General features: G+C 39.6%; 2 protein-coding genes and 1 long non-coding RNA gene across 3 annotated transcripts; 2 read left to right on the top strand and 1 right to left on the bottom strand.

Annotated features, from left to right (window-relative positions):
* The first annotated feature begins 11,306 nt into the window (after nucleotides 1-11,306).
* On the top strand, nucleotides 11,307-15,700 carry LOC147530385 (uncharacterized). The gene is made up of 2 exons (XM_086651381.1): nucleotides 11,307-11,786; nucleotides 13,025-15,700. The coding sequence occupies exon 2, from the start codon at nucleotides 13,336-13,338 to the stop codon at nucleotides 14,710-14,712; it is 1,377 nt and encodes a 458-aa protein (XP_086507507.1). The 5' UTR covers nucleotides 11,307-11,786; nucleotides 13,025-13,335; the 3' UTR covers nucleotides 14,713-15,700.
* A 1,519-nt stretch (nucleotides 15,701-17,219) lies between these two features.
* Nucleotides 17,220-18,395, top strand: LOC147530384 (uncharacterized). Its single transcript, XR_015229246.1, has 2 exons — nucleotides 17,220-17,825; nucleotides 17,920-18,395. It is a non-coding gene; the product is annotated as an uncharacterized LOC147530384 (long non-coding RNA).
* A 673-nt stretch (nucleotides 18,396-19,068) lies between these two features.
* Nucleotides 19,069-22,200, bottom strand: LOC147530383 (protein FAR1-RELATED SEQUENCE 5-like). The gene is made up of 4 exons (XM_086651389.1): nucleotides 21,825-22,200; nucleotides 19,576-21,706; nucleotides 19,421-19,483; nucleotides 19,069-19,331 (listed from the first exon to the last, which is right to left on the bottom strand). Exons 1-2 carry the CDS (start codon nucleotides 22,000-22,002, stop codon nucleotides 19,596-19,598), a joined length of 2,289 nt encoding a protein of 762 aa, XP_086507515.1. The 5' UTR covers nucleotides 22,003-22,200; the 3' UTR covers nucleotides 19,069-19,331; nucleotides 19,421-19,483; nucleotides 19,576-19,595.
* Nucleotides 22,201-22,491: the final 291 nt, after the last annotated feature.

The raw sequence follows: 22,491 nt of genomic DNA, 5'->3' as shown, positions 1-22,491 counted from the left end.
TTGAATGCCACAGACACCCCCGTGCATGGCTCCAGGAAGCTTCTGGCCCTATCGACCCCGTGTTCGGCCCTCCGGCCTATGCGCTCATGCGTGCCATCCTAGCACTTCGTCACGCCATATGCATACTCCAAGAATATGGTCGGGACAGGCTCCGCCACTAGTTCTGTCGAATGCCCTCATCGACAAACTTCAGAGTACACCTTCAATCTTCTGCCACAACTCCGATGCTACCACTGCACCTTCATGTCTTCGGCATCGCACCTCCGTGCTTCTCAACTACGCAGTCTCGTCGCGCAGGTACCCTTAAGGGTTAACTCAATCTTCTGCATTACATCCTCTGATGCGTTAGGATAATGGTCCTCTCCACCATTCATCCATCCACGTTTTGCCCTTTGGCCACAAATGTCGGCTCCCCCATTGGTTCACCTCTCCATTGCAGCCTCTGCCGTTCCTTGAACTCAGGTACCTCACCTCCTCGGCTTCACCTTGAGTTGGCATCTTGATGGTCACCTTTCGCCTCTGCTATCGTGACCAATCTTATCATGCGCATCGCAGTAAACTGCGACACAACTCCTTCGGTACCTCGACATCCACTGCCTTCACCCCGAGTTAGCATCTCGATGCCACTGCGTCTTGCCATGTTCTTGCAATGTTGTCATCCCAAAGCAACTCGTCTCCAATGACACCTCCCCACTGGATCAGACCCTTGTACCTCCGTCCTCCACGTTCTGACTCCTTGGTAGCTTGTCCATTGAGACCCTCATTCGCCCTCCGACATATCACATCAAGTACACTCTAGTACCTGAGCATCCACTGCTTTCACCCTGAGTGTTGTATCACTTGAACTCATGCAATGTCGCCCCTTCTCTCGACGACCCTTGCCTCGGTTGCACCTCTATGCATACTCAAACGAGCCTCTGCTTGTGCGCCTCTGCGTTGCGCCTCGTGTACTTGGCATCATCTGTGTCGTCCCTACCTTGGGAAATCATCGTGTTGCCTCCGATGTCCACTATAGCGAGTATGGTAGCTTCTCCTCCCGAGTTACTACATGGTACCAAACCATCCACTCATGGCATACTCTTGGGAACGTCCTCAAACTACATCAAGACACACTTGCCATTCAATCATTAGCGATGCTCCTTAACCCGAGCATCTTGGTAGGTTTGTGTCCCTCTCGAACACATCACAACGTACCACCGCATAAGTTCCAACACATCTCATGCAACACCATACGACTTACTATTCAGTCTCAAACTCGACGTTGTCATATACCTCTGACGATATGAACTTGGTTCCAACTATCCCCAGAATTGGACGATGATTAATGTCACCACGACACACCCATCTTGAAATCCCATAACGTGAGTTGATCTCTTCTCAGTCACCACGTACTCGTTGCACATTGTAGGCTTGAACTTGGTTCCAACTTACCTCCAATGCATAAATCAAACATGGGCCGATCCACTTCAGATACAACGACCCTCATATTACCTGACGTCTTGAACTCGGTTCCAACTACCATCAGTTCTGTACTTGGTCTCGTGAATTTGTCTCTAGACTTCACACCACTATGTCCATAAGTTTTAATGTTGGCTACTATAGCGCTCATGCGACATACCAAACACCACCGTGCTAGCATATTCATGTCCCATCTCACGTGAAGTCCGTTCTCTTCGGACTCAAATGCACTTACACTATACTGTGCCGAACTCTATCGCGCACCATACCACATAAACACAACTGATCTAGCACCAACTTGCGCAACGATGTCTCATGTCCATCTATCTTACTCTTGACCCCCGTCTTCTGTAAGCAGCTTGAAACACAACATCACAAGTCACTCGATGCTACCTTCGGCTTAAGCATCATAGAATATCCTACAACACCTTGTTGCCATACCCTGCCGTCTTGAATGAGAGTAGCGCCTCCTAACAGATATACGGTGGGAGGTAAACTGAGGAGGTGAGGGCGGACCTCTTCATCTAGGGTTGGAAGTGTTTTCGTATTTTTGGTCAGCTGAGGAGGCGAGGGCGGACCTCTTCATTTAGGGCTGGAAGTGTTTCCGTACTTTGGCGTTGCTTCGGGTGCTTGAAGATTAATGGGTCGGACCCATTAGCCATTAATTTGTGGGCTCGGTCACCATGTAAGCCCATTAATCGTGGATTTCTGAGGGCGCTCCTGACAACGTATTTTGGCCCGATCATACCCCATTAGAGCTTGACAATTCAGAGATGGTTTCTCCTTTTCTGAAATTATTTTGGAGCTAGTAATAAACAAGTTAGACTTAATAACAAGCAAGTCAGTATTTGATAGTAAGCTAAAACTTGTGACGAGCTGATTGAAAACCAATGGCTCGAGGAAGTCAATCAAGTATGGCTTAAGCACAATGCCGACCTTTTCATCAGTTTGTTTTAGTACGAAGCTAACTTCGAATAAGCGTCGACAAGGTTAAACTAAATCCAATTCGTCTATGATTTTCGCAGAAGCATAAATCATAACCAAGTTGTATGGTTGACTACGGGTTAACGGGGCCATAAAGAAGTGAGTCAAAGGCGCTTTTATCCGCGAATTAACCTCCCTAAAAGGATCATATACGATACGTCAGTAATCAACGAAGGTCTAGCCGAGTTTGGCCATGTTTGACCCGGCGTCATAAAACTATAAGAGAATGGAAGGCAATTGTAATAGTTAGAGTAAGAGAACTTCCCAGTTGGTTCCACCGAAAGGCCTTAGCGATCGTCAAAGAAACAAAGACGGTGCAGTTGATCTCCCTTTACCAGACAATTGAGCTCCTCATATAGGTGGTTTATTATTTCCTTTTAACAAACAATATTTTCGGTGGCAGTGGTAGACGCTGCGTCGCTGCCCCTTAGCGAGAATTAGAGCATCTCCAATGCAAAACTCAAAAAAATCTCTGTTCGTCCTATTTGTCAAGTTCCAATTGAGATTCTCACTCCTAGGTGTCGAAAATAGAGATCCTCAATTCTTGTATGTCTCCAATGTAACACTCTAAACTCTTTTATTTTACTTATGTGTCATGGTTATTTTTGTAAAAAAATAATTAGTTATCTTGGAAATATGTTTAGACTTGATTTCTATTGGTTGAAATTTAAATATTGATGAGATGGACAATTAGAGATATCTCAAGATATCTCTATTCCACTCTCGACACATCTTCTTTGAGATCTTAGTTGAGTTTTGCATTGGAGATGATTTTTTTAAAAAAACTCAGAAAATCTTATGTGGCACTCCGAGTTTCTAAGATTGAGTTTTGCATTGGAGATGTTCTTAATTTCTATATGGCACCATAGTATCAAAGGGAGTTTCCTGTTAGTGGAGAACGCTTTCCCTTTAGACGGGTTCTTCTTCTTTCTTGGGATTCCATCGAACATAAAATTGCTGGATTAATTTTCCTTCTCTAATTTCCGTCCTTTCTTTCTAATGTTCTTGTTGGACAATTAAGTTCCATAGAGTTTGGATTTGTGATTCCAGATGAAGAATAACAAGCTGGACCAGACGATGGTTATGGAGTTGGTCGGAACTGTTTTAGTTGTCACTGAACTCGCATAGAAATTACCTTGTCTCCAGCTCTAATCAATCATGACATGAGAGGGTTTCATCATAACTGGGTTCTGAAACCTCTCTAGTCAACCTTCTATTGAAGAGCTGAATTTTTTCTTCTTTAATCTTCATCGTTAGTGAAGTTATTGAATCCGGACATTGAAAAATTTCATCATTGTTCTCCGAATCAATCCTCTGAACTTTGTAAGGAAGAATCTTAGTTTTATCTCTCTACTTATGTAACCCGAGCATGCCAAGAAACCCAAACTAAACCCATAAACCTTAGCCAATCATGCCAAACAACAAGGTTAGGAACAAAGAAATCTACCACATAATTTTAGAATCAGTCTTTCCAACTTCAGCCACCGTTGTTAAGTTTCTTGACTTGAGAAACGGAGCATCTAATTTTCTGCCGCTAATGGTGTGAGATGTTTTGTTATTGTCGGAAGATCCAAGGGACCAAACCTCACGACAAAGCTTGAGGGGAATCGCAGAGAACACAAGATCTGGAATCAATCCCAATACTTTCTCTCACTAGATAACAATTCCTTCTTTTCTTTTCTTTAACCTTCTCTCTCTTGAAACGAGATTGAAGCTCCTGTGATCACTTCGGAAGTCGGCCAAAAACCCTAGTTCTCATATCTTCTTTTCTTTTAGGGTTATTTCCCATATGGCCCCCTACTTTGTGACCAGCTTCCCGCCTGGCCCCCCATTTTACGAAAAATATCCAATATGGCCCCCTTCTGTTATAACACCGTCACTCTCTCTCCTCCATCTCTTTTTCTCTCTCTGCCATGTCACGCCACATCATCTGTTACGCCACCTCATCACCTTCTCCGGCAAAGGTCGCCGGCCGGCCAAATTTCCGGCCGGCGACCTTCAAACTAAATTTTTTTTTTTCTCTCTCTAAAATTTTTCTTTTTTTTTTTCCTTTCCCCTCTCTCTCTCTAGATCTAGAGAGAGAGGATTGATCCGTTCAAGGTCTGTTCGGACCTTGAACAGGTCCGTTCAAGGTCTGTTCGGACCTTGAACAGGTCCGTTCAAGGTCTGTTCGGACCTTGAACAGGTCCGTTCAAGGTCTGAACGACCTTGAACAGATCCGTTCAAGGTCTGTTCAGACCTTGAACGGATCAATCCTCTCTCTCTCTAGATCTAGAGAGAGAGAGGGGAAAGAAAAAAAAAATTTAGAGAGAGAGAGAGGAGAGAGAAAAAAAAACTTTTTTTTAGTTTGAAGGTCGTCAGCCGGAAATTTGACCGGCCGGCGACCTTTGCCGGAGAAGGTGATGAGGTGGCGTAACAGATGATGTGGCGTGACATGGCAGAGAGAGAAAAAGAGATGGAGGAGAGAGAGTGACGGTGTTATAACGGAAGGGGGCCATATGGGTATTTTTCGTAAAGTGGGGGGCCAGGCGGGAAGCTGGTCACAAAGTAGGGGGCCATTAGGGAAATAACCCTTTCTTTTACTGAAGCAATGTAAGGAGCGACTAGCCTCCACTTACTGGCGGCTACAGCCGTAAGAGAGAAAGTTTACCATCAACAGAACACTTTTTGAAGATAGAAAATAATGAGAAAGCCTTGATTTTTGGTGGTTAATTCCGGTAATGGAATTGAAGAACGAGATTCAAGAAGTTGAATCGTTTAAAGATTTCGCTGGAGTTCTGATGTAGATTGTTGCGGAAGCGTAAAAGTAATGGAAATATGGAATCCACCATTATAACAATGATAAAATACGTAAATAAACTGATAAAATAAAGAACAAAACGATAAACCTGATTAATAATAAACTCGATTAATAATAAACTCTCAAATCTAACCCTAATGGACTTAGGCGTGAGGCCCAATGACTTGAACGTGAGGCCCATGATGATGGCCTCCATCATACTCCCCGTCCGAGAACGAACTTGCCCTCAAGTGAGACTTAACAATGCGATCCTTAATTCCCTGCACGAAAGTTGGCGAAAATCTGAAGAAGACAATGATGGACCGAATCACTGACATAAATCTCATATTGCAAAGAATCTCGCAAAAACAAATGTAGGAAAGAAACTTCTAACAAATTGCGACATCTCCCATCGTCTTTTAGTTTGATGAAGATGACCACGAACACCACATAATTCAATATGGAAAAATTAACTATGAATTTCATCATCCACTTCATCACTTTCTTTCTATCGTCCTTGTCAATAATAACTTGAATTATCTTCCCTCGTTCATCTTCGTGAAGTTTATAAACTCTAAGAAACCTAATATCGAACAGGTGATGGGCATCAACTTCTACACCTATGTTCATTGTTTCTTTGAGAAAAGAGACTCCTACAAGAGGGAACATGAACTTCATGGTACTAATCTTAAGATGCAAAACATTATGTCGGTCAACGATCATGGCAGTGTTGAAAGCCCAATTAAAAGCAATTTTAGGTTTTGGAATGTGTTTCCATTCTTGTGTAGCTAACTTGCATACATAAGTTGACTGAATTTTGTGGGCGTAGCTAACATAACGACATAGATGGTGAGATGGCGATTTAATCTCGATTTGTCGGCCATGTACGAAATCATCATTTGCGTCCAATTTACGCTTCAAGCTCCTCCCATCTAATGAAACACGAACAAGTCTAAACAGATCATACTCTTTGATCCCATTATTTCCGACTTTCCCAACGCAAATCGACGTAAACGTATCAGTATGAGTTTCCATTGAATAAACAAGTTTACCACCATTAATTACATCCCAAAGCTTAACAGTCGTACCACCAGCAGTAGTTATTAATACATCAGAAGGCATAAAAATTACACCTTCAACATGATATCCATGAGTAATATTCAATATACTATTCATATAACAAAACCCTAGATTCCCATAACTTAATAGTATGATCATAAGAACCAGTAGCAAACACATCCGAACTAATAGGTGAAGGATACCCAGATCTTACATAATCTTTATGACCTGATTCTCCGCCGACGGCAAGATATTTTCTATCGGGACCAGAAGTGGTGGAGCAAGCAATATCGGAGAATGAGGAGATTTGAAGTTTTGAGGGTCTCTTTGACTTTGGTCGGAGTCTTGATTTTACGGGAAAGTCTGACATATCCGATTTTCCTCCATTGACAACGTATTGTAGAATAACAACGATAATTCTTCAAGTGAAGGAAGAGAATGATAATTCTTCTTGAAGCTACCAGTACTATTCGCCATTGCTAGGTTTTTGGTAGAGAACCATAATTCTTTTTCTTCTTTTTCTTCTAAGGAAGATTCATCATCTTATTTTTCTTCTTTTTGATTGAAAGACACAATATTAAGGTCGCCTTTTCTTATAAGAACTCGATCCGCACTGGTTGGAGGGTTTAACCAACGAGAGATGAAGAAAGCAGCTTCAATGAGTTCATCATTAGTATCCCAAACTCTAATAGAAACGTCTTGGGGTTCATTAACGATTTTCGAGGTTGTGAGAATAGGGAAATTAATCCTCTTTTTCGTCAATGTTTCCAAAGAACTTCGCAGATGGGGATTTGATAGAGAAATAGGTGATGTGGGACATAATTGATTCGGGAAAATTTTATGATTCGGGAAAATTTTATGATTCGAAACAAGGATATCTTCTCCCGAAATTGTATATGAATCGGATAATTGGTCCGAACATGGTTTCTTCATATCACGAATAGAATTTAGGTTTAATGAAGAAAATTTCCTTTTTTCTTCTTCCTCGGCCATTGAGAGAATTTTGTTACGTTTGTCAAGAACTTCTTCAATATCATCGATCCCGGTGACCAAAGTAATGTTGGAGAATTGTCTACTTGATTCAATCATTGTTTCAGCATATGACAAATATTCATCCAAGGGTATAAAAACATACCTGAAGATACTTTTCAATGTCGTCCAATCGTCTATAAAATTTTTTCCTTCGTCAATGAGTCTCCATTGCATTGCATTGAATTGTTTATAGATTCTTTCGGACATATGTTGTTCCATGACAAAAACCTTATCTTCGACATGTACATCTTGATTTATGAACCAATCCTCCATCTGTTGAATCCAAAACTCTATATGGTATTGACCGTTGAAGAGAGGAATTTTGGAAATGTTATTAATTTTTTCTTGATTTTTTCGATCAACGTAGAATTGTTTAGAATCTCGAAAGGGATCCCAACCTAAACGTGGAAAAAAATTCCAGCATTCAAGGAGAGATGTATCCATGAAAAAATATTCATCTTTCATTCCCAGATTCTTCAAGCTCTGAATACCAGCTGATGTAGATTGTTGCGGAAGCGTAAAAGTAATGGAATCCACCGTTGTAACAATGATAAAATACGTAAATAAACTGATAAAATAAAGAACAAAACGATAAACCTGATTAATAATAAACTCGATTGATAATATTCTCTGATCTGAATGACCAAAACAAAGTGGACTTCCTTTTATAGGAACTAAGACACTTCTAGATAGACTCAAACTAGGATTCCTAAATATCAAAGATACTCGAACATAGAAACTTCTAAACCTGAAACTCTAAAATCTAACCCTAATGGACTCGGTCGTGAGGCCCAATGACTTGAACGTGAGGCCCATGATGATGGCCTCCATCAAGTTCTGTCCTCCTTCTAGCGTCAATCGCTGATGTCAAAAAATGATCTTCCGTTATATGAGCAAGTAATCTTGACTTGATGCATGACAACGCCCATTATGATCGAATATTCCGCTTAGATAATCGATATTCCTTCCTTCAATTCCCGCTCATTGCTCTTAGAAACATGGGGGAAAAATCTGCAAAAAGAAACCGCTCCGACGCTCAAGACAGTCAAATTTCTCTTTGCAGTAAAAGAATGAATATTGATCAATCTTTTTGGAGGGTTGAGTGTGTTAGACTTACTCAGCTTACCTTGAAGAAGGTGATATGATGTCATTTTATAGGCGAATTAGGGTTTTCCCTTTAGGGTTTATCTCATATCTAGGATAAATAGAAGTTCATATGTTCAAGGATACTTCGTAAATATCTTGCTGAGGTGATAGATCTTCGGGAAGATATTTCCACCTTTAAGACTCTTGAAGCACAAGCTTGCCTAAACACTTAAAATCTTTAACCGACTAGGATCTTTTAGGGAGATCCCTGGATTGAGTCTGTAAGCCTACATCGCTTTCCTGCCTCCCCAGTTTAGGATGTGAGACAGAAGCCTAACTTACGTGGACCCCCTCATTCCTTTAGAGAATTCTAGGGTTGATCTGTTCGTGTGTCTGAGGCAAAACAGGGCTGGTTCCTCTTAGCTAGTCCTGGCCGACCTCCCAGTTAGGGGTGTAGGTGGCGGAGTGTCGAGGGTCAAGTAGTCTTACTGCCTTAAGTCGGGTTGACCATTGGACTTCTGGTCTTCTTTTGACTTCTTGATGTTAGTAAACGTCTGGACATTTTGTGCATCATCAATTCCAAAAATCGAATAATAACCCAAGATAAGCTAACAACAAAACTGGTAAGCATCATCATGCCGTTTCGAGTGTTCTGATTTTAGTAACCTTCTAGGATCGACCACAGTTCAAAATTGTTAATGGATAAAAATTCTAAAGTGACTAACAAACAAAACCTATCATTGTTATCGAGTTTCATAACCTACAACTCAAAGAAGATAAGCTAACAACAATAAAAAACATATCCAAATTTCAAAGAAGGAAATGACGACTTAACGTTGTTCAACGAGTTTATTGTTTGATCTGTTAAAAGATTTACTCCCATTGCTCGTCTTATACTGTTCTGTTTTAGTGTTTTCTTAAATTTTCGATGGAAAAAGTTATTATCGTTACATATATCTAATATTTTGATTTATGAGGCATATACCTCGAAACGGAACAACGTGCAGAAAAAATAGAGTCTTCGGGTGTGTTACGTCACAAGGCGATAATCAACTGAACTGCCTTGAACCATAAATCTAACTGATTATTAGAACATTTGGAAAATGCCATGGTTTTAGTCTTGGAGTTGATGCAACAAATCCAGAATCAAGATTCAAAGAAGTCACATTGAAATAACATTAAATTTTGGGGCGTTAATAACGTAATCAAAGTTCTAAGACATCATAAAAATTTAGTAATTCAAAGAACCTCTTTAGGTATTGAAAGGTACTACTTACCAGTCATTTCGACCGAAATTTTTTGATTTTTCAGATTATGTATACGGAACATTACTTATAGAATATTCGTGTCAGATATCCACCTAAATGATTCGAAATTTTGACTTTTTTGTATTCAATTTTCAAAAGAATTGAAATTGAGTGGAAATTTGACTTTTTTGTATACAATACTCTGCGAAAAAGTTAAAAGAATGGAATTAAATACTAAAAGTTAAGATTTTTGAATTATTATATTTGTGAAGCGGCTTCGACCAAATTGTAAATAATATAATGCAAGACCTTTTACCAGAAAGGCAAAACATACTGCAACACCATCAAACATACCTGCAAGGTGGTGAACTCAATATCTGTCAGAGAAGTTTCGAAGAGGCTTCCCCCCATATTACAATTTTTTGCCAGAAGTATCAAAAAAGTAAGGTAACAATATTTGCAACAAGGAAGTTTTTCAAGAAGCATCTAGATAAAAAAATTAAACTTCAGAAAAGAAAAAAAAAGTACCTCGTCTATTTTTTCTGGGTTATTCTCTGCTTTCGGAAAAGACATGTCATCATAATGTGGATTTTCATTGTCCTTGACCTGCGAGGGAGTGTAACCAGACCGTGAATCCATAGTATCAGCTCCTATGATACGTGAGGAGTCTTGTTCAATTTCCTCATGAAAGCCTACTCGGTCAGTCTTTAGAGACGATTGGTGGGCTCCATGGAGCTCTTCTCTATAATGTTAGTAAGCGAGGTTGAAAAATCGTAATCCTGGTCCATCAGAGAACCATCGAATCTAGCAAACTCACCCTGTGCCAATTTTGGAAGAATGGCCAATGTTTAGGTTCGGGGTTCTCCATATCCAAGCTCAATCCAGTTCCATCGTAGTAAAAAGGACTAATACCAGAAGAATCCTCAGCATTCCTGGCCTTGTAAAATACATCAGATACCCATGGCTAACAACAAAACAACCCCGTTCGAAAAGACCTTTGAACTTACAACAACTTCGATTCTTTCTTTTCTTTAGAACTTCGCTTTCTCCATGTTCCTTTGTATTGACACTAACAAATTGTTCTGCTTGAGAAACAAGTCTAGCTGAGCTCCCAGTCCAACCAACAGGATGCTTGTCTCCGACAACATTGTTAACTTCAAAAGGTTAAGCAGCCTTTAGAGGCTTAGAGGCGGTGAAAGTGTTACTTCTGATTGTTACACTTTCACCACCTTTTGAGCATTTGTTTAGCTGTTTATGTGTGTCTTTGTCAGCTAATTGAGTCGGAATCACATGCTTTAACTCCGGTCTCTGAGTCCGCGACCTGGGCTCAAACTGACTTGTTTGACTGATTGTACCAGCGAACTCTTTATGCTTTTCAAATTCCATTAATCCTTCTACAATGATTAGCGGATTTGCATGACATGTGGCTCGGTAAGGGCTTCCTGCTGCGCCAACCCAGAACGTGTTTGCGACATCAGAAATTGAGACCCAAAAGAATCATCTAATTTTGATAATTATGTAACTCCAACTCTGCCGGCTTGTCAAATTTTTTTTGAAACGTTTGTGATGTGGCGTTAAAATGCCACATTTGGATTGCTTAACTTCGATGAGTTAGCTCTTTTCGTGTTTTATTTCTAACTATTTATAAATTTTTCTTGGTAGGTACCTTATTTGGAGTTTGACCCTTCATTCGGAATAAAACGGAGCATTTATCACTTTTTTATCTTATGTGGAAGAGACCGGAAGGAAAGAGAGACCAGGGGTATTTTGGTAATTTTGGCAGAGATCAGAGGTTAAGTGGCAAGTGGAGTCGATGGTGAATCCGGCGGCGAAAACGGAAGTCGAATCGGAGTTCGGACGGAAAAGTTATGGAAGAAGGAAGTTGAGGGTCATTTTCGTCTTTCTGAAAATTAGAGGAAGTAGAGACAAGTTAAAGGCACCCCTTGGTTACTTAATGGAGCCCAAAATCCAAGGCCCAAAAGCCCAAGGAAGAAGACCAAAGGAGAAGTTTATGGGCACCCCTCTTTATAAGCCCTAAGTCAAAGATTGTTTTACCAAGTCAAGGGTTGGTAGTTGGGGGTCTAGGAGGAAAGAAAGAAGTCTGATTAGGGGACTTCATCTTCTTCAATGAGAAAGTTAGGGTTGAAGAAATAGGGTGCAGAGAGAGAAAGGGAGAGAAGAGGCGGGACTAGTTCCGGCCATCTCTTGGCCGGCACACCAAAACGCCGGAAAGAGAACCGAGAAGAGACGGCGAAACGGCAAGAACGCAAGGCAGCAGCTCGGGTTTGTATAACATCACCATTGGATTCGATTTGGAGGTTGGCTGAAGCTACCATTACACGGGCGACCTACAGTACTCGAGGGAAGGTTTTGCTCGAGTGAAACAGTTAACAACTCGGCGGGAACGGGATTTTGGCATCTACTCGGAACGGCACCCTTCTTCACCGGAAATTCCAACCCTAGTCGGACTCGATTGGAGCTTTCCAGCCACCTTTATGACCGAAAGGTTTAGGGTTTTGATGAGGGGATCTTTGCCTTGATTACCCTTGTGTTTGATTGGGTTTTGGTGTTCAAAATTCTAGTGAGAGAAAGCTTGATCAAGCTTTCATGGTGGATTTGGTTTGAGAGGAAGAAGATGACACTCTGTTAAGGGGAGGTCAAGTTCTGCTGAGAGGACACCTATTATACACTGTTAAGGGGACCCCTGCATTCTGTTACAGGGAGATCGACAGCACTTGAACACTTATATTTCCCGTCGATCTTAGTCTCGCGCCTCATCGGAATAGGGAGATTCTCACCTTAACTCATGTCTTTCTTTATTTTCTTCCCATTTATTATTTGTATCGCTATGTCTAGCTAACTTTTGTATTCGGATACTCGTGATACATGTTTTGATGTGACAAATGAGTTTTAATGATGAAATCTTCCGGGTTTTTAGACCGTTCATGGACTAGAATCTGAGTTATACAAAGAGTTCGTTGACCAATCCAAGTAAATGGGTGAAGTTAACTAACTTTTCATGCTTATTGATTATTAGTAATAGTCACTATCGACTTTGTGGATCGAAGTATCCCTCTCATTCGATTCTTGCTCGACTCTTCCCGAATCTCTCACCTTTAGTTTAGTTAGTCTTAATTGTTTATTTATTTGAAATCAATCCAAAAACCCAACTTATTATCTTTTCGTTTTTAGTCTGAGTTAGTGACTGACACTTAAACCGGTGGGTTAGACTTTCTCGATATTCGTATTACCTTCCTATCTTCGTGGATCGATCCCGGTCTTACCGGGTTATTACTTGACGCCCGTATACTTGCGGGTGGAGACCTTTTAGGGTAACCTTTTAGGCCCATCAAGTTTTTGGCGCCGCTGCCGGGGATAGGTTTAGTAGTTTGGATATTGTTTGCTTGTTTTGTTCATTAGTTTAGTGTTATTCGTTAACTTAGACGTTTTTGTTTATTTTCATAGTTCTGACTCTTTCTTGTTTTCAGGAACTACTTTAAGAGAAAAAAAAAAGCCAAAAAGAGAAATAGGAGCGAAGGAAAAGAAAGAAATCGAAGGAAAAACGAAACGAGAGGAGCATCCGCTAGTATCGTATTCTATCTCTTTCTTTCTTACTTGTGTGTGATTGGTTGGATAAGTTTTGATTTGCATTGATAGCTTGTTTGTTAGTTCCTTGAGCATTGTGAGATCATGGCACGTTATTCTAACGGTTGGCCATTCCATGTTGATGATGACCTTGATCTGAGGAGTTCCATCACTGGCCGACCTGGTATGACCTTAGGGGAATACCAACAGATGAGTAGAAACGAGTCTGACCAACCTGGTATGACATTTGGGGATTATCAACGAATGTCTAGAAACGGTCCGATTAGTGAGTGGAGTAGACCAGAACCTGATCGATCTCGTATGACATTAGGAGAATACCGACAAATGTACAGAGATGGTCAAATTAGTGATGGATATGGTCTGACACCAAATATGCATGAGAGACCTTGTAGTCCACACTATTTAGAGACCAATGATTTTAGAGGCAGGTATTATCCTAATATGTACGATGAGAGTTATGATCAAGAGTCTTCATTGAACTACACTAGTGAGCCTTATTATGAGGAGACTCTTGAAGAGTCCACGAGTCGTCTTAGAGAGATAATGTCACAATTTCGGACTCAAACGACGCAGGAGATTGAGTCATTGACTCAACAGGTAAAGACGCTTAAGTCACAGTTATTCGTCGACGAGGAAGGGGTTTCACCACCCCAAACTCAAGAGGGTACTAGGTACGATGACGAGGGTAATACGTCTAACCCTAGTACTAAGTTAAATGTCGATGAATTTACTGATAGTACCTTAGAGCCTGAACGGTCTGATGACCTTGTCGTCTTGTTTCCTCCACCAGTGTCGTCTCACCATGATAGGACTACATTAGACGTTGATGTTCAGGGTGATGGCTCTACGAGCAAGTTTGAGGATGACATGATTATGAACTATCCGATTTTTGACACTTGTAAGGAGTTAGTGTTAGATGCAATTCTAGGAAGGCCTGCTAATATAACTGACTGCGAGGCTCCAGATGTCTTTAAGGATATTGATGACGTAGTAGTTAGAGACATGTTGGATAGTTCGTCAGACTATTTACCTAAGGAAACCATGGACTTTGACTTGGTCCCCGAGCATATTGCCTTACCCTTAGAGTCTAGTTCGACTTTCCACATGATCTCAAACTCGGTTGTTGATCCCTTTTGGGACATTTCAGACGTCTTTCCAAAGACGTCTATGGACATAGTGGATATTCTGTCCACTAAGCTTCCAGATGATTTTTTGCCTTCGACTGATATTTTGACCCTTCACGTGTACGTCGATCCTTTTGATGATTTCTTTGTTGTCGTTCCTTCTATTTATGCCTACTTAGTGGACTGTGCACCCACTAAGTTTGGGGATGGCTTGCTTTCTTTTATTGTCTCATGTGCACTTCATATCCTTTATCTTTATGTGAGACGATTAGCACCGGCATATAGCTTTCTTTGGGTTGACCCCCAAAATTTCCGTCTCTTATTGTATGATCTTTGACTGATTGAGATGGGTCTTGATGTTTGTGGGTATCATCTCTGGAAACCCTCCACGAGACAGAACTCGTGCTCTTGCGAAAGCAAGAGAATCAACGGCTAATTGCATAGCTCAATGCAATCGTGTGTACCCGCGTTAGTGGTCATTTTTATGGTCATGATCTTATGTACTTCATTCTCATATTTCTTGTTGATCATAGGAGCATTTCTTACTTGTTTTGCTTCTGAGGCATGGTTTGTTCCAAGTTTGGGGATGGCGACGAGCTCGACATCAACTTGGAACCTGTTCATACACGAGTCTCGGTAGTAGTATCTCTTATCTCCTCCGGCTATGGTAATATCTTTTCATTCTTCTCTTTAAATTAATATGTCTTATCTTTTGGTGAGTATATGGTTGAAACATTGAGGACAATGTTAGTTTTAAGTTTGGGGATGGGGTATGACTTTTAGCCATGACCATGGGGTTTCAAAAGACAAGAGGGTTCAATAATTCGACCAAATTTGAAAATTTTTGGGTAGATTTGATATGACTTTAGTGGTATGCTTAAGTATGTTGATGCATGTGTTTCAGTTTTGGTGAATGTTATGCATGTTCTTAGTCTTTTTCATGAATGTCGAGTCCTTTAGCGTTTGTTGTCTGATCATATGAGTAGCATCCTAAGGAAGAATAAACATTTCTGAGGGACCTATACTTGTCATTAGTGGAGACTTAAACCCATGTGAGATATCTGAGCCTTTATATTGTTTTCGAGTGTACTCTTCTGCGCTAACTCCGAGTAGAATGAAGAGCTACTCAACCTCGCAACTTTTCAAAAGAGCTTAGACGATCTCATGAGCTCAACTTTCTTAGCCACTAGGAGTGACATCAGGATAGCGACCTTACCCTTGTAGTCCATGAAACCCGACAATAGTGTCAACTTTAGGGAAACGGACACTCCACCACCCATTCACATACTACTCCCGAGAATGAAGACTTGGAAAGTATAGAAAAAGAATGTGAAACAAAGTGAGAATGAGTTGTTTGTTGAGAATACTAGTGTTCCTGTTTTGTTATGAAAAAAAAAGTTAAAAAAAAAAAAAAAAAAAAAAAAGAATGAAAAAAAAGGAAAAGAAAAAAAAAAAAAAGATTGAGTTTATTTGTTATTTTGTTTGTGTTGTGAATAATAAAGTGTTCAAAGCAAAAGCTAAATTTAGTAGTTGTTTGAGCGTTCTTTTTATTGAAGACGTCGACATTCTCGGGATTTCACTACTTTCATCTCATTACTTGTATCCGTTGACCTTTAGGAAACATTGTTAGAGGGTATAGTGGGTGAGAAGGGTGAGTGAACTTCCCCATTCCATTTTAGTGGTTATTTCCATTCTTTAGAGATCATTTCACTTTAAAGCTTGTTATCCTCATTTGTTTTGTATGTGTTGAGTTTCACTTTATTCCATGCTCACACATTAGAGTGAACCATTATTATATATTCTTGAGTGATTTCATGTTTTTGAGTGTATAACCGTGAGGCTAAAGTCGAGGCGAAATGTACTAAGATAGGAATCGAGGTTTTGTAACTTTGGACTTAGATGATGCTCATTATGATTGGACGCTAACATTTTCGGATGAGACTATTAGTGAGGAGACTTTTAGCATTTATATACGTTTATCGATTTTGATTCGCTTGTTTAGCATGCTTGAGTGTGTCATTAGTTGTCATTATCTTATTTACATCGATGTTGAAATCTTTTATCTCTTTGAAACTGGAATTTTGTGGGTATATTCACTGGAAACCCTCACGAGACGACACTCGTCCACTAGGGGTAACCTAGGGGTTTAACGGCTTGTTGCATACGCTAAATGCAACCGGGATTCCTCCGAAAGTGAGTTAGGATTTTACTTTATTGTTTTGTTTATTTGCTCGAGGACTAGCAAATTCTAAGTTTGGGGATGTTTGATGTGGCGTTAAAATGCCACATTTGGATTGCTTAACTTCGATGAGTTAGCTCTTTTCGTGTTTTATTTCTAACTATTTATAAATTTTTCTTGGTAGGTACCTTATTTGGAGTTTGACCCTTCATTCGGAATAAAACGGAGCATTTATCACTTTTTTATCTTATGTGGAAGAGACCGGAAGGAAAGAGAGACCAGGGGTATTTTGGTAATTTTGGCAGAGATCAGAGGTTAAGTGGCAAGTGGAGTCGATGGTGAATCCGGCGGCGAAAACGGAAGTCGAATCGGAGTTCGGACGGAAAAGTTATGGAAGAAGGAAGTTGAGGGTCATTTTCGTCTTTCTGAAAATTAGAGGAAGTAGAGACAAGTTAAAGGCACCCCTTGGTTACTTAATGGAGCCCAAAATCCAAGGCCCAAAAGCCCAAGGAAGAAGACCAAAGGAGAAGTTTATGGGCACCCCTATTTATAAGCCCTAAGTCAAAGATTGTTTTACCAAGTCAAGGGTTGGTAGTTGGGGGTCTAGGAGGAAAGAAAGAAGTCTGATTAGGGGACTTCATCTTCTTCAATGAGAAAGTTAGGGTTGAAGAAATAGGGTGCAGAGAGAGAAAGGGAGAGAAGAGGCGGGACTAGTTCCGGCCATCTCTTGGCCGGCACACCAAAACGCCGGAAAGAGAACCGAGAAGAGACGGCGAAACGGCAAGAACGCAAGGCAGCAGCTCGGGTTTGTATAACATCACCATTGGATTCGATTTGGAGGTTGGCTGAAGCTACCATTACACGGGCGACCTACAGTACTCGAGGGAAGGTTTTGCTCGAGTGAAACAGTTAACAACTCGGCGGGAACGGGATTTTGGCATCTACTCGGAACGGCACCCTTCTTCACCGGAAATTCCAACCCTAGTCGGACTCGATTGGAGCTTTCCAGCCACCTTTATGACCGAAAGGTTTAGGGTTTTGATGAGGGGATCTTTGCCTTGATTACCCTTGTGTTTGATTGTGTAGCTATTACATTTCAAGTGTCCAGTAGGTACCGAAAGAGCCTAGAAGATGGGAAGAACATGTTGAAGAAGCTCATGGCGATATCTGCCCGTGATCTTAGTAATGGCGGTAGTCATAAAATTTCTCTCGCTCTGATCATTGACGGTACTAGCCTTGTCTATATTCTCGAGTCTGAGTTGGAAGAAGAGGTAAATCTTTATAAACTTTCGAATCGTAATTCTTTGACTCCAATTTTTTCCCGCTTAAGTCTGATCCGAATTTGCTGTTCGTTTGATACTGCAGCTGTTCCAGTTAGCCACAGAATGTACAGTATCGTTCTGATCCAAACTACCAATAAAAAGATGCTGATTTGCACATTCAATTTTCTTCCTTGCAGGGCTATCTTTCACGCAGCAAGTACTGCATCGTTTTGGTTTTGCCTATTTTCCATCCTAATCGCAGCATTAGTTCCTCGTTTCGTTATAACGGCTATCAATCAATATGTATTTCCGTCTGATATTCAAACCGCAAGAGAAGCTGAAAAGTATAACCGTCAAAGAGAATCTACACAAGTAGAAGTAGAAATGAATCAAATCTCTGACCCTCCACGATAGAAGAAGATAAAGTGTTTTTGTTTCTTTACAAGTTTGAAAAATTCTTTTGTTCTTTGTTAGATAATGTGTGTATAAAAATTCTTTTGTTCTTTGAAGATAAAGTCTTTTATTCTTTTGTTGTAAATTCAATGATAATCAGCAATATTTATACCATTTGGAAGCAGAGATACAGAATTGTTGCATGGTTATGTATTAGATATTACAATTTCTCACCGCTATTCTTTGTTCTCATTTCAAGGAACCTTCAACTCGGAAAAAGTTATGGAGTCTATGAAAAGAGTAATGGGTTTTTTCGTTGCTCAAATAAATCTAAGTTACTCTGGAAATCATGAACACTAGAAACAAATTCGGGTGAACATTCTTATGTGATGCTTAATATATTGAAATAGGTTGTGATGCTTAATATATTGAAATACCCAGTTCTTATGTGTATGAGTGAACATTCTATTTCACCTAAACCTGAGTCATTTGTTGTTCTAATTCCTGATTAGAACTTTCGGTACCGAAAGCGAATAAAATACGACTGCATAAACATCAGGCATCAGCCCAACTGCGACATGCTTTGGTATCACAACCAAATATATAGCACGATCCTTCTCCTTCCAATTCTCAGCTGCTTTGGTATCACAACCAAGTATATAGCACGATCCTTCTCCTTCCAATTCTCAGCTGGATTAGAAGCAAATGCAGCCAACATATTTTTTATCTGCTCAACCATGGAAGTAACCTCGGTTTTGTAATTCAAATGCAGCCAACATATTTCAACATGATCCATATCAAATAGCTCCAAAATAATTGATAAACACGTTGATAAACACATTCAAGCTTTGACAATTGATAAACACATTGATAAACACATTGATCGAATCATTGAAATGCTCAAGACAATTGATAAACACATTCAAGCTTTGACAAAATTCGACGGATACAGATCTGTTTTCAACACAAATCAATCTCAAAATGCCAAGTTTTAAAGATAAGTAATTGATGTATAAAAGATATAACTAAATAACTTCTGTTCAGCTAAATAACTTTTGTTCAGCTTTGCAAAATTCGTTTTCCTCTTTCTTTCCGTTATAGACCCCCATGAATAACTTAGTCCTGCATTAGTATATGAAAGAACTAAGAAATTTTGTAACAAGTTCAAATAATACAAGTTGAAATGAAAGTGAAAGAGTGAGGAAGTTTACATAGTCCTCAAGTTTCTGTGATATTTTTTCATCTCCTTGACTCATCTTGCTTCGAAGATTCACCTGGCACATAGAAAATCATAGACTTAGTTTCATAAACAAAAAAAAATTGTCCAAGTTCAAATATACTAAGACAATCACAAACAACAACTTACAAATATTCTTGTCCACCGGATCATTGGGTATTTGGGAGAGTGTCGCCCTTTGCTGTTTTCCTACTCGTCCTCTTTATCGGTTTTAATCTTTTTTCTCGTGGACGTCCTTTGCGAGTAGTAACTACTGGATCATGGATATTAATGTTTCCGTTACTTTCTTCAAATGGCTCATCTATCTTCTCATTCACACTTGAAGCAATTGGTTGACTCGTCTTATACATCTCCAACGCATTATCAACCCATTCCGAAAGACTCAAGAAATGGTCTTCATGCTCAGAAGCAAAGTCTGCAAGTTCATTTAGTTTGCGACACAATATATTGTATCGCAATTCCTCTACAGTCCCCTTTTGACCATCCACTTCAATCACCATCTTTGTGTGAGACCTACGTACATCTTTTCTCCATCGTCTAACAATATAAATTTCGGGTAATAAAGAGATTCGGTTTTGTTGTAACACTAGAAGGGCATGCCTACATACTATCCCCTTGAACTCGAACAAATGACAAGAACACCGAACTTCAGTAGTAGGTTTCATGAAGAGCACAATAAATGTCACATTCTTTGAATAACCGCCCGCCGAAATTTCCTCTCCTATCTTATGCTCTACCCCTATGTGCGTCTCACGGGTTGAAATCGAATAACAATATATCTTTCCAGTAATTTCTGACTGAAACTCTTGAAATTTTGCTATAGTATATACATTTTGAATTTGTTCCTCCATTGGTAATGTAGTCAAACATGGAACCATTTGCGAGAAAGACTTGAAGTCAGCAAATTTCTCATTTTCAATTTTTTTCTTGGAAGCATAAACACATTGTTCCACAAATTGTTTTAGTGTCGTCTTTGAGTTTAGATAGCCATCAAAAAAAGCATTAATTCCCTCACTTCTCTGAGTGCTAGACATACCTGCCCAAAAATATGGTTTCAGAAAGCACGGAACCCATCTTCGTCTCTCTCCGTATAATCCTTGTAACCATTCATTATTATGCAACTGAAAGGTATTGATCATCTCATACCATTTTTTCTCAAACTCTTCTACTATTTGGATGTCAAATACCAATCTTTTTAAAGCTGTAGTTATTGCCTCGTAATTGGTGTAACTACCAAACTTGTTAGGCAATTTTTTCATTATATGCCACGGACACCATCTATGTCTAGTATTGGGAAATACTTTCTCAATTGCGAGTTTCATAGCTGCATCCTGATCAGTAATGATACCTTTAGGGGCAACATTATCCATACACTCAAGCCAAGCAGTAAAGAGCCAAACAAATGATTCAGTATCTTCTTTTGTGATTAAGCCAAAACCAAAAAGGATCGATTGCCCATGGTGATTAACCCCTACAAATGGCGCAAATGGCATCTCATATCTATTTGTCTTGTAGGTGGTGTCAAATGTGATAACATCACCAAATTCCTTATATGCTTCTCTACTTCGCCCATCCGTCCAAAACACATTTTTTAGCCGACCATCTTCATCCAAATCAGTTTGGAAGAAGAACCCATTTCTTTGTTCAACCATTTTTAAGAAAAAATTGTTTAATGATTCTGCATCACCTTTACCAAATCGTTCCCTTCTTTTTTCATCTAAGTAATTTCGAACATCTTTTTCTGTAAATGGGACATTATCGTACCCACCAGCTTCAACAACAAGTCGATGAAAATTTTTATTCGCTGTGATGCCTGCTTTATCACACAACTCAAGTTGTCTTTTCACGGGATTACTAATAGTTCTATTACATTTGAAGTACCGAGATGATGTAGGAGTAATGTCGTGGTTGTGGTCTAGCTGAACTTTTGAAATCTTCCAAAATCCGTTTAATTCAAATTTTGCACATATCTTAACTTGACAACCTAATCGACAACTTGGCCTAGGATTCAATGACTTGGTAGTCTTAGCATTTTTGCTGCCTTCTCTACAACACGAAATTGTTATATAAGTGGCATGCCCATCGAGGTTTTTCACTTTTGATCTCTTCTTAATTGAAAATCCTTTTATCTTAGCATATTTTTTGAAAAACTCGAACACCTCATCTTCAGTACTGAATTTCATTCCAATTTCAGGTGGAACTATTGGTTCTTTGTCTGTGGCTTGTTCAACATGTTGATCAGTGTGAAACTCTTCTTCAACTACAGTAATTTATTATTAAATCAAGTCAAATAAAATCTTAAACAAAATAACTATAACATATATATATATATATCAAAAAGTAAGGGATGAATAAGAAAAATAATGATGTTTACTGACCTTCAAATTCAGAGTTAGGTGTTTGAGTTTCACAACCCAAATTCGAAAAATCTTTTTGATATTCACTTCCACTATTTGAAAACCTTTCATCTTCAAAATCCGATAAATATCTATGAGATTCACCTCCAAATAATAGAGATTCCCTTTGATTTTCAAGTTCAAAGTCAGAAGTTGTCATCTAGGGTTTTTTATTTTGAATTTGAGTTGAGAACAATACATCAAAGTTTGTGTAAGAAAATTCAAAATAGAGAGAGAGATAGGAGAGATGAGTAAGTTTTTGAGGTTAGGGTTCGAATTTGTTGAGAGATTGAGAGGGAGGAGGAGACGAGAGGGAGGAGGAGACGAGAGGGAGGGAGAGATGACAGGCAGCCCGAGTTTTTAATTTGGGGGGGGTTTTGGATTTTTTTTTTTTTTAAAATCCTGGCCGTTCAATCTTGAACGGCCAAGATCTAGGTCAACAAATTCAACTACTGTGCCACGTCAGCAGGGTGACTGGACTGGGCAATTTACTGGTCACCCAGCTGGGCACAGTAGCATTACCGTATTTTCAATAGACTGCCTCAATTTGACTTTCTATTAAAGGGTTTTACTTCGGTCGCTAAAACTTCAGAATCATGTACTCAGAGGCCACCATAGGCAAGATTTTGCACAAATCAGAATACCCTAA

This window comes from Eschscholzia californica, unplaced genomic scaffold (assembly GCF_041429995.1).
Source record: "Eschscholzia californica isolate CP2 unplaced genomic scaffold, dmEscCali1.0.p SCAF_7, whole genome shotgun sequence".
In the NCBI taxonomy this organism is placed as follows: Eukaryota; Viridiplantae; Streptophyta; class Magnoliopsida; order Ranunculales; family Papaveraceae; genus Eschscholzia; species Eschscholzia californica.
Note: the sequence above shows the minus strand (reverse complement) of the source record. Positions and strands in the feature narration are given on the sequence as shown.

Coding starts and splice junctions, on each gene's coding strand:
- LOC147530385 (XM_086651381.1), top strand. CDS start 13,336: ATGGCACGTTATTCTAACGGTTGGCCATTCCATGTTGATGATGACCTT.
- LOC147530383 (XM_086651389.1), bottom strand. CDS start 22,002: ATGACAACTTCTGACTTTGAACTTGAAAATCAAAGGGAATCTCTATTA. Junction 21,707..21,824: donor ACCTAACTCTGAATTTGAAG/GTCAGTAAACAT, acceptor AAATTACTGTAG/TTGAAGAAGAGTTTCACACT.